Raw genomic sequence first — 18,932 nt, forward strand, 5'->3', positions numbered from 1 at the left:
TTCCTAATGTCCAATCTAAACCTCCCTTGCTGCACTTTAAGCCCATTACTCCTTGTCCTGTCCTCAGTAACCAAGAGGAACAAATTTTCTCCTTCCTCCTTGTGACACCCTTTTAGATATTTGAAAACCGCTATCATGTCCCCCCTTAATCTTCTTTTTTCCAAACTAAACCACATAACATCTCTGATTATGTCAAGGGGGTAAAATAGAATATTTTATCTAATTGAACAATCAGGTGGAATTTTAGGGAAGCATATTTGAACAGGACATGAGGACTTGCATTTCTGTTTAAGGATGTAAAATAACATTTTAAAAGTTAAACATTATATTTAACTGGTTAACCACCCCACTCTTATGGATTGGGGGGCCTTGCCATTCTGTAGCGGCCCCCCAATCCAGCCATGCCGCCGGTTAACGGATTACCCCAGTAAGCATGCCAATAAGGGTGATGATAACTAGTTAACCCTTTACATCCCTAATCTCTGTTGAGAAACCTAGTATCAGATTGTTAATGACCACAAGAGGGCAGGACATTTGTTTCACGTCTTATTGAATTCTGGAACAGTACTATGGCTCCTAATGCAACACATGAATATTTCCAGTTATTTATTTCAATGATTGCTGGGCTTTTTAACAGGATTTTTATAGTAAGATTCTATATAATTTTGTTCTTGTTACTTTTTTATTTCTGTTTTGATTAGACCTTTCATTTGTCTAGAACTGGCATTATGAGTCATTCAGATGTGTTATACCATTTTTGTTCCCTCCGAATAGAAGTTGGATCACAAGGTTTGTTGAGGGTTGGAAGCAGTTACATTCTTGTGGTTCGCTAACCTTTTTTATAAAAGTGTTTTACAAAAGAAACGTGAGCTGCTGGTTTTGCTGTCTTTGCAGTGAAACCTGGTGAGTTTCATATACATTGAGTCATAGTGTCTACAGGTGACAGATAAACATCTGTACTATTCAAGTTACCGTAACTCAGAGATTAGTGGATCTGATGTTTGCAATCGTGAACATTCAGGCTTGTCCATTTTCTCAACTATAAAAGATTGTAAGTTTCATGTAACCACAGAATTCAGTTACTTATTTCTAGGCATCTACAAAAGACTTACTTCAGTCTTTCTGGAGTGCAGCTTTCTTCCTTCCTTGCACCCAGCAGACAGCAAAGGTCAAGCTTGTGTGTCCATCCACACTTACCTTCCTTTTCCCCCATACCTTGCTAGCAAAGGTATGAGGCAGATTTCAAGATGTGAACCCCCTTTGCTCTCTTCCATTCCTGCAATGGCTAGCTGAGTACATGTGCAGCATTAAATATAGCCAGGATGGGGTGGGCTTTGCTCTGCTATATGACCACACTAGAGGTAGTCAAAATCTAACCTGTGTTAGGTGACTAAAATGTAATGTTCCAAAAGAATACATTATATCTACTTACGTGGTTGCCAAAACTGTATTATCTAAGAACCTTCACAGAGTTCAAAGGAAACAGTTCCTGTAGAAGAGGCAATATATTATGCCACAGTCTAGGTTGGGAATATGCATAAATTCCTGTTAATTTTAATTTATTAAAATAGAATAGGCATAATTCTCCACCGTACTTCTATAGTTTTACAGAAGGGGATAGCATCATGGAGAATCAGGCCCAATAAGAACTAAAAAGCTGCAAAAAGATTGCTTAAATGAGGGCTCCCATGCAAATGTCCTAGAAAAAAGGTGCCTATGTACCTTTATTGAAAAGGTCTTCCAAATATAAAGCAGTGAATGGTATAAGAACATAAAAACAGCCATATTGGGTCAGACCCAAAGGTTCCTCTAGCCCTGTATCCTGTCATCAAGTAGCGACAATCCCTGTCACAGAAGAGTATGATTTCTCAGGAAATGATCAAAGAGCTAAAGGGAATGTTCTAAGTACCTTCTGTAGATTTTGTTTATTGACTAATTTTTTGTTAGTTTTGTTTTTTGTAAATCAATGTTATATGATTTTCTATAAAGATGAAGGAAATTAATCCTTGACGGTCTTAATGTTATTCTTTCCCCTTAAATCCCAGAACCATCAAGTTCAATGATGGATTGGCTAGCAAATTGCTTAACTAATTTCTCTAATGCTCCATTTCTTAGGGGCATATGCTTCAAAAAGTCAATTCACTTACACAAACAGTATTCCTGCATCATTGAGCTAAATTTGTTTATTTTTCATGGACTGTTGCTATTTAGGAAAGGATCCTAGAATTTCAGTACATTTTACAAACCATTCAGTAATTCAGTTTCTTTCCTTTCTTGTAGGTGAGAAGCGACACAACTTTGACATTAATTACAATTCCAGTTTCTTGTATGAAAAGGAAAGTGATATGATGCAAGGACGTATGATGGACCAGGCCATAAATAATGCGATCAGCTACCTTGGAGCGGAAGCACTGCGTCCCCTTGTGCAAACCCCCCCAGTTCCCACTTCTGAGATGGTCCCGGTCATCAGCAGCTTGTATCCCATACCGCTCACCCGCTCTGAAATGTCAAACGGCAACCCACAGGATACAGAGAAGAGCCATGCCCACCTTAGAGACAAAAGTTTGTCTTCTGACAGAGGCCTTTCCCCAAATAACAGTGGCCAAGACTCAACAGACACTGACAGCAACCACGAGGAGCGTCAAAATCACACCTACCACCAGAATCAGATGATCCCTTCCCAAGTCCGCAATGGCCTCCAATGCTTGAAGGAGCTCCCAAGACCATATGACATAATCAAGCCACCAACCATATGCCCACGTGATGCCTTTAAAGTTATCAATAAGGAAGGTGACATCATCGGGGTCTACAGATGTGACCATTGTCGTGTCCTATTTTTGGATTATGTGATGTTCACCATTCATATGGGATGCCACGGATTCCGTGATCCTTTTGAATGCAACATGTGTGGGTACAGAAGCCATGACAGATATGAGTTCTCCTCACATATAGCACGAGGAGAGCACAGAGTGTCCCTGAAGTAAAAGGATTAATTTCCCAAGACACCAAAGAAGCTGTTTTAGATTTTTTTTTCAGTTTGATTAAAAAATGCTTACATATTTTTGTGCCAATTCTAAAAATGCTAATGCCCCTCATAGTAGCAAAGTAATGATGGGCTTTATTTTTCAAAATGCAGTATTCTGTAGCATCTGTGCCTAGATACTGGGGTGACTGGCACTATATATAAATACCAAAGATAGACAGACACAGATTTTTGTATGAACTTTATTTTTGTGAAAAGTAATAGCAATTTAAGATATGTTTTAAAAGTATTTTAACATGTATTTTTGTTAGAACATTTGCTTCTGGTAATAGCAAAATGGCAGTTTAGCTGTATTATGCCGTGAAAAAGAGAGTCAAACGTTGATGTAATAATTCTCATTAAAACATTGAGAAGATCGTCCATCCTTACTGCCCTTTTCACTGGCCTGTCACAAGCACCATGTTCCAACCAATAACACAGAAAGGCCATGTCTATGCTAGGAAATTATTTCGAAATAAGTTATTTTGAAATAAAAACTCCCAGAATAACTATTTTGGAATAGCGTGTCCACACTACAGGGAAGCCTCGAAATTAGTCCGAGGAAGGCTCCCATAATGTAGACGCACTATCTCGACTTACAGCCTCAGGAAGTACTGGGGAGTAATTACTTTGAATGACTTTGGGAAGTAGTTATTTTGAAATAGCATCAGTAGTGTGTGTCCACACTACCGCTATTTTGAAATAACCAGCCTGTTATTTTGTCGTGTGGATGCTCCGCTTGTTGTTTCGAAATCAGGGGAGTTATTTTGAAATAACTCCCTAGTGTAGACCAGGTCCCAGAGACACTTTCTGTTATTGTTTCACTTCCTGAGGTATTCCTAAAATGGCCAAGTTATTGAAACACAGAAAACACAGTATCCTCAGGTATGTATCAAATTACTTTTCAGTGTTTCCCCCAGAGTCTGAGAGTGTGTTGTCTCACCACACTTCCGTTTTCCTTATCCACTCAGTCCACTTTCTTTAATCTCTCCCCCCAATCACCAATTAATAAGTCATGTGAGCTATTTTAGGGGTTTGTGTTTTTTAACTGTGTATGCTTTTTGAGACTATTTGTTGGCTTGCCTCTGAATTTGGAGGAAATCCAACTTTTTTTGATTGATCAAGTATGTGTCTTTCTAACAGAACAAAAGTGCAATCCCTCTTCCATTGCCATCAATAGCAAAACTTATACTGACTTCACCTGGTGCAGGGTCTAAAACTGCAATGGGCAGGCAAAATACCAATTGAGGCAAACAGAATTTTTGCTTATCTAAGTTCTGCAGATTGGACTCTATGAGGTTATTGTAGCTCAGGGTTACTCAACTTTGGAAGCCCGGCAGGCCACAATGATACTCACAGCACATGCCAAGGGCTACAACTTAAGTGTGATTGCATATACATGCAAATATATATGCACATACATGCAAATAGCTTCTTTCACACTGACAGGCTTGAGTATAAAGATTAATGCAAGACTACACAACACACAGGCCCTATTTAAGCCAGTTCTGTTGATATTAATAAAATGCAATAGTTACCTGATTTCCACCCATATGACAACACTTTTAAAGAGTGATGACACATCTTAACAGAAGACCATTATATTGACTACTTTTTTGTTTTAGCTCCCACCCCCAGGCCGCAAACAAACAGGCCGCATGTTGAGTATCCCTGCTGTAGCTCATAGGGTATGTCTACACTGCAGAAGATTGAACAGGCCGCTGTTGATCTTCCAGGATTCGAATTAGCGGTCTAGTGAAGGGCCCAAGTCTATTTTCACTGGTGTTACCCATGTGAGAAGAAAGGTAGGTTCAAAATGTACTGGATCAGATGCTACCCTCAAATCTTACTGATGTCCATGCAATTGCATAGATGAGCAGAGTTTGACTCAATATATTTTGGATTTAGCGTTGCCAAGTGGAGTCATAGTGTCCTGGCAAATATTAACAGTAGCAACCGTGAGAATCTTCATGTAAGAATGTGTGGGAGTGGACAATTCAATCACACCGTCTGGTTTTACATGGGGATATCCCTTAGAGTGAAAAGTGCTGTTTTGCAAAATGAGTATTTACGATTACTTTGAAGCCAGTTTTTAAAATAATCTAATCATTGTTCTGCAGCTTTATTATTAGTCACTGTGCTGAAGATGTGAATATGATAATTTTGCTGAGTGTATGTTTATTTTTTAAAACCTTTTATATAATGATGCTAGATGTGTTCTGCTGGATTTTTTTTTTAATCCAGTGGGTATTTAGCATGAACTTTTATTTTGTACTTTTTTCCAGTGTTGTGTAAACTGCTGTGTAATATGTTTCACCTTTTTGCATGGAGCAAAAGTGGGAGCTAGTGTTCTGAACAGAGAACTGAGTATCAGGAAATATGGAATTCTAATGCGGTCTCTTGACACTGGCTTCCTCTGTAATCTTGGACAAATCACTTCACTTCTCCATGATTTATTTTCCTTGTGTAAAAAGGAGATGATGATATTTTCTCTGCCTGATAGGGGAATGTGTGAAGATTAATAAAATTACTGTTTGTAAAATGCTGTGATGTTGACAAGTGCTAAATATTGCTGTATCTTTTAGTGGGGAGTCGGGAAAGTATTTTTGTCAATTTGTGTTCAGTTTGTGGCTACATAGTTGTAAAATATTTTTGTGAATCCCTTTGTGGTAGAAAACTTATTACCTAGGACATTTCTAGTGACTTGCATGGATGCTCCTCCTACTCTTCCCCCTGCTCCCCAATACAACCTTGCCACAGCGCTACTACAAAACCCTTCAGTTGAATTACTGTAAGATCAGATAAGGGCCATTAGGTTCATGCCCAGTATATTTGGAAATACTTTGGAATGGATCTCTTACAATAGGAGGTTGGCTAAAACATACCGTATTCTTCTTTATTTCCTGTCTTCAGTAACTGTGAGCTGATGGAACAGTTTCTACTTTTCATTCCAAATACAGCTGTATTCTCATGGGAAAGATGATCATATATATGTACACTGTAGAAAAAATGTTTCTCATTAGTGTTAAAACCAGATGAATAGGAAAAGTATAAATAGTGAAGTGTTACGTAGTTATTGGCCCAGGAAACACCTCGGTTTACTACATGTATCTTATATAAAATACCACCAGCTTCTTTCTCACGCCACCATGGAATCCTTGAAGATTATTTTGCCCAGAATGTACTCTCCCACTCTTCACTTCTTGTTCAGCTAGGCTGGGCTTCCACCACCTACCCATTATTTCCCAGATCAAATGAGCAATCAGCCACTGAGCCTGTGAAAAGTTCAGTTTGAACTACATTGACAGGTGCTTTTCTGTCTTTCTTTAAAAGAGGTTTCACAGTATCTGCCCCAAGTAGGCAGATATTTCTCACCACGGTTCAGGCAAAAAAAAGTGTGAAGATATATTGCCCCCTTCCAAAAAAAAAAAAAAAAAAAAGCTGTTCCTTGCCATTTTCTGGGCCCGGTGATGAGTGACCTCCTCATGAATTTGCTGTTGAACAATCACATGTTGAGTTTTAACTCAACCATTTTTTAAAATGGTCTTTTTAATGAGTATATTTTGTCTGACATGTAATTCCTCAATTTCACGAGTCTGTGTTTGGGACTACTTACACGTGGGCCTAGGACTCAGTTGATCACATATTGGGATTGAAGCTAGAAGATTACAAGAGGCTCATTCCTGCAAAGTGCTGAGTACTCTGCTTTCCATTTAAGTCAGGATCTGCCCCCTAATTTAAAAGGATCTGCTCCCTAATTGGCATAAAATTGCGCACATTTTAATACTAAGCTGTAGCTCAGAGACATTAAAGATTTCATCTTGCAATGCTTTCTCCTGATTTCAGTTGCCTTCTACTGGATCAAAAGGAAAGATTGCATGGTGAAGCAAGCAGCTTGTTATGGCCATCTCTGTTTATCTAAAAGAAGGTGGATCTCATCGCTGGATGCTGAGAGCCACGTTTAGCTTGCAAGATACATCTTGCCAACTCCTGCTGCAAAGAGTTCAAACAACAGAGTTGAAAACCCTGCTGATGACTTTGCAAAATAACCTGAACTGCAAAATGAAAAAACATTTGCAAACTGTTGCTAGCCTAATGTATTCTACTGGCCTATTTTAACAATGCTGTTTCAGTCAATTTCAGTATGAAAATAAAGTTTACATAGGTATTTTTGTGAAATGCAGCCTATTCAACAGTTTTCTCTCAGCCAATTCTTTTGTTGTATTAATTGATAAATTACGCACATACAAATGATTTTATTGTATCATTAAGGAACCAATCATATTTTTGTTTAACGTTTTATTGAATTTTTGAAGGACAGACCTACAAAAACAAGATCTAATATTTATAATTCCTAAAGAGGTCTCCGCAGATATAACAAATATATGGAATGCAATTTGCAAAGTGCCCAACATAAGGGGGCCCTTCATCCCTGACTGGTGCTTTTAGATGCTGCAAAATACAACTAATAATAACACTCCCTATTATGAATTACTTTTTGTATTTAATTAAGACTAATTAATCCAAATAGGCAGCCTCCAGATTCCCAGTGTTGAGAATTTATCTTACGTAACGTACATCTATCCAATTTCATATTTATAAACCAAGAAATTGAGATGAAACCTATAGTCAATATATAAGTTATGTGTTATACCCTGAAAGGATGAGTTGAATGATTGTGATTAAATTAACAAAATGTTAAATAGTTTCTTAATATAACTCTGTTGAATTTAGAGATTTAACTTTAATAATACTACTCTTCTAATTGCAGAAAAACTATTCCAGTACTCAACACTAATTCATACATTGATTATACATACACCAAAAGGGAGCTGTTGTTTCACTTTTTGGGTTTATATTGCACTTTCCCTGTATTATAGGTAAATCAGCACATAAAACTGGATAACGGGCCAAAGTCTTCCCTGGGAGCCACACAAGTAATTCCTAACAAGTTCTCAAGGACTTTTGTGTGCATATTTCTGATGGCAGAGTTTAGTCTTAATTTGCCCCTCAATGTATTAAGAATCCCCATCACTTTGGGCTCTTTGTTACTGTAGCCTTGGAGATAGGTCACAGGCAGCTAACTGGTAAGCATCACCCTTAGTGGATGATGCTTATGGGGTATGTTTAACTGGCAGTCCAGCTGGACTGGACCCTGTCTGCTGTGGGTGGGTGGGTGGGGCTGCTCCAACCCAGCCAGACCCATGACGTGGTGCAGCGGGCTCTGCTGGATCATAGCAGCCTGGCCAGAGCAGCCTCTGCCTGTGACAGACACAGCCTGACCAGAGCAGACCCATCTGCAACAGGAGGCTGGGCCCCCATGATTTGGGGGTGTGACATGGTGGCCACTCCAGCCCATTTGGACTGGTCCAGTCCTCCACCTGTCCCTGTATAACTGGTTAACTAATTAAAAGGTATTTTATGTTCCTGGCAAGACGCCTTCTAGTTTGATTTGCTAGTGGAAAATAATGTACACTGTAAATCCGGCAACAGATTTGAATAACAGAAATTCCATTTATCTACATATACTGCCTGACTCGTGAGCTGAAGTGGCTTTACATGCTTACAGGGTCAAAGGCCTGTTTCACACTCTTCATGCACAGTCCAAATTTACAGGCTTTGCACAGGTCTTTAATAGGCTTGCCAGATGGTAAAATACCAAACAACCACCAAAAACACCAGGAAAAATTTTGTTGAACCAAAAAAAAAAGGACCCTGAGAGTTGTTAAGAAAAAAAAAAAAACGGGCCCCTTTAAAAACTGCATGCTGAAGCTTTTTGGCCCTAACAAGCTGCCGTCTTGCCTCGGGCTGGACAGCTCCCCGATAAGCACTAGGGTTGCCAGGCTGCCTCCATATTGAGCTGGACAGCCTGGGATTTTCGCCTCCTGGCTGGGAAAAAATCAGAAAGTACTGAACATTTTAGGTGTCTGGTATTTTTTTGAATTTTTTATTGGACAGGAGGTGAAAATAACGGACTTTCCGGTTCAATACCAGACACCTGGCTACTCTAGCCTTTGAAAGCACTAGGTGCATATAGAAATACCAAAAATGGAAAGAACTACTCTTCTCCCTTAACCCAGTAGCTTGGAGTGTTTGGTTGGCTAATCTGATGCCACCGTTACAGGCAAAGGCACCTGTGAGTGATGTTTAGGCCTGTAGATTCTTGTAGTGGTGGATCTATTATTTAATCCAGGCTTGCCCCTGCCTCTTTCCTCTGTGTTTCTGGAACTGTGGAACAGAACTTTTTTTAAAAGTGCTTTAAGTACACTTATTTTTAGTTTTCTATACCATTGGAGAGTTCTGTGGAAGGCTCGATTATCCAAGAGTTTCTGCAAGACTAGCTGTGCGGAGCTCTCTAAAGCACATCAGTTGGAGGGAAACCAGTGGAAGAAATAGTTTCAAGTGAATACCGTGACAGTCAGCAGGCCCCCTTTTTTGCATTCATTTTAACAGCTCCAGACTTGTTCACACTTATTTCATTCCCTCCTGACGCTTTTCACCGCAATAAACTGATCCAGCTTAAAAGAGAGAGAGAGAAAAAAGAAAAAAAGTCAGCACATATTTTTTCTTCTTTCTTGTCACCTACTTCCTTTCTACCACCCAGTAAAAACATAAAAAAACTATAAATGATTTTCTCCCCTGGCTATGAAACTTTCACACTAAGTCTGAAAGAATTGTTTAAACAATAGCTTCAGAGGGGCAGCTGAGTTAGTCTGTAACTGGAAAGTCTTAAAAAACAATGAATAGTTTAGTAGCAGCATAAAGACTAACAAAACATGTAGATGAAACGAAAGACAGAACTATGTAGCACTTTAAAGGCTAACAAGATGGTTTATTAGTTGATGAGCTTTCGAGGGCCAGACCCACTTCCTCAGATCAATATGTGGAAGAAAATCGGCACAACCATATATACCAAAGTGATGCAATAAAAAAAATGAATGCATGTGAAATTGACAAATCAATTTCATATGCGTTCATTTTTTTGATTGTATCACTTTGGTATATATCGTTGTGCCGATTTTCTTCCACATATTGATCTGAGGAAGTGGGTCTGGCCCACGAAAGCTCATCACCTAATAAACCATCTTGTTAGCCTTTAAAGTGCTACATAGTTCTGTCTTTTGTTTCAGCTAGACCAGACTAACGCGGCTGCATCTCTATCACTATAAAACATGTAGATGGTATCATGAGCTTTCATGGGCAAACCCCACTTCTTCCAGATCCAAGAATACATAAGGGAAGGGGCTGGGGGAGGAGGGGAAAGAAAGGGGAAAAAAGACAGTGAACAGATTAAACTTAAAAAACAACAAATAGTATGGTAGCACTTTAAAGACTAACAAAATATTTGTTGTTTTTTAAGTTTATTCTATACAGACTAACTCTGGCTACCCCTCTGAAGCTAGTGAATGGATCGCTCAAGTTATCAGAGACTGATAAGAATAATTAGCACCTCCGTTGTTTGGTTGGTTGGTTAAGAAAGTCATTAGGATGTGGAAGGTAATGTGCCAGTCAGCCGATATCTCTGTTCATTCTAATCTGATAAGAATTAAATTTGTAAATTAAGTTAAATTCCAAACCTTCTCTGTGTATTTGGCATGTGGAATTGGCCTGAAACAACATGGTGACTTGGAGATCCATTAATGAGTATCCAGGCAGAAGAACACTGGAGAATAGAGAACACATTAATCTTCCTGGACACTCATTAATGGATCTCCAAGTCACCATGTTGTTTCAGGCCAATTCCACAACATTTTGGAAGAGCTGTTGCGCTCTTTCGAAAGCCCTGTGTTCCTCATTTTATGAGGAATAAGGGCTCTTCTGAAAGAGGATGTTTTTCCGACATTTGGCCCTATGTAGACAGGCCAAATGTCAGAAAAGCGTCTTCCGAAAAAAAATTGGAAAAAGGTGCGTACCTTTTTCTGAAAAAAACCCAGCAGTGTAGACATAACCTGGGTTATGAAGTGAGAGAGATAAATGGCTAGGATTAAGTCTAGGCTATTTCTGTTTCCTCTGAAGTTAATTATGAAACTCCCACAGACTTGAATGCAAACAGCCTTGGACCAATGAGCGTTTGTGAAGCATGTTGAGATCCTTGGATGAAAGACATGATAACTGTGCAAATAGCTATTATTTGCTATTTAGGAGACATTTAAAAATACTACACAGACAGGGCGGGATTTTCAGCATCCATAATTGGCCCAATTTTTTAAGAAGAACCCAACTCCTTTTGTGGTACCTAAATAAGGACCGCATACTCCAAAAAGCTCTGCACCCAACTTTCTTAGCTCTTTGGAACAGCTGGCCCTTAGTTAAAAAGAATCACAGTCACTAATACAGATTGAACCTCTCCAAACCTGTACCCTCCGGACTGGACCAATGCCTAACTGGAGAATTTGCTGAACCATGGGAGGTCTATATTGTCTAGCAGCATCACTAACACTTCCACTGCTGACTGGGCCATGCCTACCCAGCAGCGTCTATACAGCTAGCCATTATTTCGAAACAATGTCGAGCTGGAGGACTTCTTACTCTGACTCCTGTAACCCTCATGTCACGAGGAGTAAGGGAAGTCGAAAGAAGTAGTGTATCTTAATTCAACTTTTGCCCTGCAGGGTAGACGTGGCCTTAGGGGTGAATTACAGTAATTCCTCATTTAACACGTGCCCGCTTAACACATTTTCACGATAGCATGATTTTTTTTTTTTAGGGAATGTTTTTTGAATGACACTACTGTCCCCGGAATAACACAATTTCCCCAGCCAGCCTGTTGCCAGGGTTGCGCGGGGCTTCCCCCGCCTCCCTGCAAAGGAGGGTTTGCCGCTCGCCATGCCATTCCCTGGTGACCCCCAACCCTCTCGCCAGACACAGTGCGGATCCCGGCAGACCCATCACAGGGGCATACTTCCAACCCCATTCCCCTCCCCTCTCCTCCCCTCCCCTTCCCCAGAGCCAAACACCTCCCCTCTCTCCTGTAATCTAGTCCTCTTTCTCCCCCAACCTTATGTCCCGGTCCCAACAGACACCACTGCTTGAAACGCAACCCCCACCTTTTCTATTCTTTTCAGTGGGAAAATTGACTCCACATCGCACGTTTTCACTTAACACGATCATTTTCTGAAACATATCTATAGTGTTAAATGAGGAATTACTGAATTGCTAAATAACAGCACAGAACACTGAGAGCCAGGACTAGTGGCTGTGAACAAACTTTAGGGATTGTGGGAAACTTGGCCACGCCCATGATAAGTGGACATCTGGCTAAGTAAAATCATGCCTGACCATGGATGTTGCCAGACCTGAGAGTGTTGGACTACAAAGGTTCAACCTGTAGAGTGAGTAGCAATTATGAGAATGATCCCATTAACTTCACGGCCTATGTAAAACAATTCAGTCAAGTATAAAGGATGCACATTACCACACCGGTGAGAGTGGATGCATACTAAGCAAACTGCACTTTGGGGAAGGAAGTTTACCTTCACAAGTTATCAGACCAAGGCCCTCAAGGGAATCGCTCTCTTTCTCCTTTTCCTGGCCCATGTGCTGTCATGAGGCTAACCTATGAAGACATTCCATCATAGGAAGGTTATATTTGTATTGTGATTTGCATATCAGCAAACCATTGCACCTGTGCCACTGGTGAAACTCTCCAGGGAGCGAGAGTGCAGAATAGTAACTAACAATTGCAACATGCAGACTTGCCTGTGAAAAGAAAGTCCCTGCAGACAATTGTTTTTAGAAGAATCCACTTTCCTTTCAAGAGCTACTGAGCTAAAACCTCTACTACTGCTTTAGTGTGTAAAAGCAAATACATGTTTTAAAGTGAGATTGTTTTAAAATCAGCAGGTTCAGATAGCCAGCTCTTTTAAAAGTCTTATAAGCAAGCTGAGGAAATTGCTAGACCGTTAATACTGATTTTCAATAAAGGAATTAAAGGAAGGTAAAATACTCAATGCTAATCAATGTGCCTTTATGGATAACAGACTACTGATATATTTTTGATGAGATAACAAATTTCGTTAATAGTGTTGATGTAATATACCTAGATTTCTGTAAGGCCTATGACTTGATACAGCTCTTGATTAGAAAACTAGAGCACTATAAAATTCACACGACATGCAATAAATGAATTAAAAACTGGCTTGTTGGTTGGTTTCAAAATTATAAAGGGGAATCTTCAAGCAGGAGTGTTTTTAGTGAGGTCCCTCAGGCATCGGTCGTTGGCCCTATACTATTTCCCATATTGCCCTAAACTTTTTGTAGGCCTTAAACTTTTCATAGGACCTATGCAGGAGCGGCTTGAGGCCGGCCGTGGCAGCTGGCACCCCAGGTGGAAGGCGCGATCAGTGCCCTCACCTGCACGGCTGTCAATGGCCGTGACGTCATCATTGGGTGCTGCAGGCTGGCGGCGCCCCAGGCGACCGCCGAGTCTGCCTAGGCTCACGGGCCGCCCCTGGACCTGGGGACTGTCCCTATTGTGCCTAATGGATGATCCAACCCTGCTTACTCACACTCAGAATACAAGGCTGGGCACCAAACATTTGGGGCATGCTGGGTCTTAATGTCCACTCACCCGCCTCTTCCTATCTCCGTTCTACGGCTCTGCTTCCTCCAGAGAGCATCTAGTGAACTCAACAGTGACAGAGCGATTAGCAGGCCCTGCGAACAAGCCGGTTGAGTGGGAACACAGCCATTCCACAGGCATTTGGATTCAGTTCTTAAAAGTACTGTGAGAGACGACAGGACCTGAGTTTAAAATTTGCTTTAAACGTATTTCATTTGTGTGGGGCTGCAGATTATAAAATCACACATCTGAAAAATCACACAGACTCTGGCTGTCAATCGTATTGCATAGGGCCCCATAAATCCTCAGGACAGCCCTGGTTATCCCAAACAAAAAACAGGACTATGTAGCACTTTAAAGACTAACAAGATGGTTTATTAGTTAGTCTTTAAAGTTTATTAGTTAGTCTTGTTAGTCTTTAAAGTGCTACATAGTCCTGTTTTTTGTTTCAGCTACACCAGACTAACACGGCTACATTTCTATCACTGGTTATCCCAGGCAGAGTAAACTCCCGCAGGAGAGAACGCACAAGCGTCCCCATGAAAACATAAGGTTTGCCATCCCCACCAGAAGCTTAAACCCCCACCTCTGTCCCTTGCCGTGACCTAAAAGGGTGTTACATATGGGAGGGGGACATTTTTTTCTCTTTAACCTCTGAGGACAGGATGAGAAGCAAGGGGCTTAAATTGCTGCAAGGGAGGTTTAGGTTGGACATTAGGAAAAACTTCCTACCTGTCAGGGTGGTTAAACTCTGGACTAAATTGCCTAGGGAGGTTGTGGAATCTCCATCTCTGGAGATACATAAGAGCAGGCTGGATAAGGAAGATCTAGACGGTGCTTGGTCCTTTCGTGAGGGCAGGGAACTGGACTTGCTGACCTCTCAAGGTCCCTTCCAGTTCTAATTTTCTAGTATTCTATGATCTACCTGTTCAGCATACGCTGTGATCTCCTAGCGCAGGAGTGGGGAACCTCAGGGCCCGGGGCTGCATCTGGCCCCCAGCTTGCAGGGATCCAGCCCCCAAGGCTCAGTGCACCCCTCCAGCACTGGGGAGCCCACACTGTTGCTCCAGCCCCACTGCCATCCCACCATGGGGCTGGAGCGCACAAAATGTACTCACCGGGGCCCCCCTAAGCTCTTGTGTGCGAGGGGAATGTGGGGAGGGCTCTGTCTCCTTGAGTTGTTTTATTTTGTTTTTGTTTTTTGCTTCTCACTTGTGTGCGGCCCCCCCGACTGATTTTTCTGTGGGTCAGCAGCCCCCGACCCCAAAAAAGGTTCCCCACCCCAATCCTAGAGTGTCACTTTCTCCTGGACTTGTGCTGTGACACGGACACTGGCTACATCTGCACAGCTTCCCTCTTCTGCAAAAGCCTATGCAAATGAGGTGTGGATTAGCATATTGCTGCGCTTCATTTGCATAATTAATTAGGAGCCGATTTTGCGCAAGAGCCTGCACTGAGCTGCGTGGAGTGGAAATCCCTCCACTGCACAAGGCAATGGCTATTGCCAGCAATAAGAGGTGCCGAGGCCGGCAGTGTGGGGGGGGAGAACTTTGCAAGGGCCAGTTTTGTGCCCCTCAGCTGGGTAGCTTCACACTACACCAGGCTCCTGAAACCTGAGCTTCCTCCAGCTCCCTTCCTCGCACTGCTAGTGCTGGCGATGATTCATGAGGCGGAGATAAAGCCCACGCTCCCATTTCATTTCCAGAGGTGGCCTCTGCCTTTGCATGAACAGCAGCCAGGCCTGAAGTGATCTGGCTGGAGTTCCCATGTCTGGGTGGGCTGCAGACAGTGTCCCTTCTCCCACAGAGCTGGTGAGCGTTCACCCAAGCTCCCTGCCTGTCCCCTTGCTGCCGGCTCTAGGTACAGACAGGTGGCTGGCAGCCAACAACTGGGGACTGCTTCTCCCCAAGTCTACCCATACACGTCGGGATGTTACATTTCGATTAACTGACTAGTCGATTAGTCGATAGGCCGTCTCCGCCTTTGAAGTGTACACTTCAAAACCAAAAGCGCTGTGTGGAGCTTGAGGTCAGCTAAGGACTCCCCCGCTGACCTCGGCTCCGTGCGGTGCTGCTGCTTTGAAACACTGTAGGGAGCCCAGCGTCAGGCTGCACACGGCATTTCAAAGCGGCAGCGCCGCACGGAGCCCGGGGGCTGGTCCTGGGCTCCACGCAGTGCTGCCGCTTTGAAACACCCCCCCTTTTCTCCTCCTTGCTGCCTCTTTCAGATAGAAGCTTCAGGTGGTAGGTGAGTTAGTCTGTACAGGATACACTTAAAAAACAACAAATAGTCTGTTAGCACTTAATGGAGTAACAAAATAGGTAGATGGGATCATGAGCTTTCCTAGGCACAGCCCACTTCTCAACTGAAGAAGTGGGCTGTGCCCACGAAAGCGCATGTTACCATCTTGTTTTGTTAGTCTATGCAGAGCTACCAGACTCTTTGTTGTTTTTTAAGTTCTTTCTGATTGAGACAGCAAGCAGGGGGGAACGACTAGTTGACGACTGTGTGGACTACCTGACTAGTCGTTCACATCCCTACGCCTACGCCCATAGCTTGGGACTCTCCTCTTGGGGGAAGCGCCTTGTGATAGGATGGTCTAGGCGTGGTACCCGACTGCTGCACAAAGTGAACTAGCTTGTCCCTGACCCTTTCCACAAAGTGATGTTAAGTTGATATCCTCTAGTTCAGCGGTGGGGAACCTAAGGTCCGGGGGCCGGATGTGGCCCCTTGCTTCCCTGGATCTGGCTCCCTGAAGTTAGGGTCCCCCCCCCCACCAGTCCCTCGTCGTCCCACCATGGGGCAGGAGCACACAAAACCTGCTAGCCTTGGTCCCCCCAGGCTCTGGTGTGCCATGGGGATGTGGGGAGGGTCTTTCTCCTTCTCAGTTGGGGGCCACGTCAGTGCGGGTGTGGTTTTTCTTCTTTGCTTCTCGCTTGTGATTTGTCTGTGACTCAGCAGCCCTTCACCCCAAAAAGGTCCCCCATCCCGTTCTTTGGACTCAGGGGTTTCCTGACTGTCTCCAGAGAGGCAGGACAAGGTCATGCTTGTATCATGGTAGTTGCTGCTTGGCGGAAAGCCGCCGGTCCAGGAGTCCTGGCATGACAAGATGCTCTCGGCTGTTAAACTGTTTTTTAAAAAAAAGAGTCAGTTTCCAGCCCCTGTGAAAGCCAAAAAACCCGGCCCCGGCTCAAAAGCCCGCTGGCGAAGGCAGCCCCAAATGCATGGGCGAGGGTACTTAAAAAAATGCCTGATTTTTAAGCCCATCTCATGATGTGAATGCTCAAAGTCCCCAACCCTGTAACTCATTTTTCCCACTGTCTGCCTGTCTTCCCTGGGTTAACCCCCCCTCCCTACCTCCCGCCTTCACCCCTGCCCCTCAGAGTGGAGAGAGTTAGTCAAATTCTCATCAACCACAGACTTAGGTTGTGGGGGGGAATGTCTCTTCAGCTTCTGGTCTCTTTGATGTCACTGATCTGAACCCTGCGTCCCGCAGGTGCTGCTGCTGTTGCCATGGTGAGGGAGACAGTCGGCCCCTGACTACTTTGTCTGATTAACATTGACTTAAAAAAAAAAAAAACCCAACCCAGAAAGGAAAGAGCCACGCAGAGCTGTGTCTGGCCTCCCAGCGGAGCAGACGGGTCTCAGGCGTGCAGCAGAAGGTAGCCACGGTCAGGGGGCGAGTGGTGAGGGGAGCAGCAGCTGCTGTTGATCTTGTTCACACCTCCACCCCCATCCCAAACACTACAGGCAGAACCCACGACAACAACAACAACGGCTCCTCTTAGATACAGCCTTCATCTGTCGATTGTAAAGCGCCGCACAAAGGAGGTCAGCGTTATTAGCTGCAGGGGGGGAGAGGAGAGGACTGAAGTTCAGAGCGGGGGAAGGAGATCTTCTGGGTCTCAGCCCAGTGCTCTCTCCACTAGGCCACACTGCCTTTTCTGTAGTTCAGTAGTGCCTTACAGGGGGGAAGGGGAGCAGCATCCCAAGACGCTGAGCTGGGATTGGACAGGCCTTCGGACACTAGTTTAACACTTGTCAGACATACCTCCTAGACCCTGCCACAGACTTCCTGTGTAACCTTGGACAACTCACTACCCCTCTCCATGCCTCCAGTGCCCACCCGTGCCTTGGGGATAACAGCCTTGCCCTGTCTCACAGTGCAGTTGGGAAGATGCCTGTGTGACAGTCTGCGAGGTGCTTGTCTCACCCATGTGAGACACCGAGGCTTCATCTACACTGCCAGTTCTCCTGCCTTCCCCTCCCGGTGGCAGAAAATATGCGAATGAGGGACTCATTAGCATAAGTTGTGACCTGATTAGCATATTTTCTGCTGAAAAAACTGGCCCTTTCCCGAGAATGCAGCCTCTCTTCTCTTGATGCACCCTTCCCCTCCCTCCGACATCTCGTGATGTGTGGCTTTTTCACCCCAGACCTTGGCAGAGCCTGCCATGCCTCTTCCATGGGAGACAGTTTCCCGGTGGGGGAAACTGAGGCACGGAGCAGGGCCGGGTCTTGCCCAAGGTCAGGGAGAGAAACAGTGGCAGAGCCGTGCTGGGTTCTGAGCCCTCGGAAACCAGGCTGGCGAGCAGCGTCCATGCATCCGCGTGTCAGAGCATAGAAAAACAGAGCGATGCCCTATACAGTGACTCAGAATATTACCGCGCCCGCAGGGTGGAGCAGTATACCCCCCCGTTTCCTCGTTCCCTGCCCCCTGTAAGGGGGCCTCTCCTTGCTGTGAGATGAATTCCCAGGCTGGCGCTGCGCCCGCCTGGCTGGCAGACACCCTGTGTCATCTAGAGAAGGAGAAAGGGCCCTGTGGGGCTTTCTCACCCAACCTCCCAGCTCCCCCCACATTCATTTCAGAGCCAGCCTCGGCGACGGCTCGGCGGCCACAGGAGCCGAATGGCGAACGCCGAGAATGGCTTCTGAGAAATGGTGCCTGGGGCTTAATCATCCAGGGCCTTTCTGTGGTTTCTCTCTCTTATATCATCTTCAAAGTTCAGTCACGCTGGGCGCCCACACGCTGGCTGGCCTTGCAAAAGGGCGGCGGTGGGGCAGGGAGCCGGCGAGCGCCAACGAGCGCTGCCGTGGCTGGTGCTGTCGACGGCCCCTGGTCCTAGGGGGTGAGGGTGGAGGGGGCGGGGGGTCCCGCCCACCCCACTAAGCTGCAGAAGCCGAGCTGGGAGCGCTTTGGGCGGCCGGCGCTGGCTCGGCTGGGCCGGCGAGGCTCACGCACGGCACTTGAGGGATGCACAGGCAGGGCCTGCTGTGGGCTGAGGCATTCTGCTGGGGGTAGACTGGCGGGGAGGTGGCCTAGGCCCACGCCCAGGGCGCTGTAGCCCG

The 18,932-nt window shown here is 44.3% G+C and overlaps 1 protein-coding gene across 8 annotated transcripts in view; it reads left to right on the plus strand.

Annotated features, from left to right (window-relative positions):
* Positions 1-8,151, plus strand: part of IKZF3 (IKAROS family zinc finger 3) — a 68,710-nt gene extending 60,559 nt beyond the window's left edge. For 3 of the 8 annotated variants that reach the window (XM_075911750.1, XM_025181829.2, XM_075911752.1), the window contains exon 8: positions 2,281-8,144. In XM_075911750.1, the coding sequence (XP_075767865.1) occupies positions 2,281-2,984 (704 nt within the window). In that variant the 3' untranslated portion in view covers positions 2,985-8,144. Of the gene's footprint in view, positions 1-2,280 lie in introns of all 8 variants that reach the window. The other 5 variants (XM_075911753.1, XM_006117402.4, XM_075911756.1 and 2 more) reach the window with 4 other exon arrangements.
* Positions 8,152-18,932: the final 10,781 nt, after the last annotated feature.

The sequence above is a fragment of the Pelodiscus sinensis genome, chromosome 29, assembly GCF_049634645.1.
Source record: "Pelodiscus sinensis isolate JC-2024 chromosome 29, ASM4963464v1, whole genome shotgun sequence".
Classification (NCBI taxonomy): Eukaryota; Metazoa; Chordata; order Testudines; family Trionychidae; genus Pelodiscus; species Pelodiscus sinensis.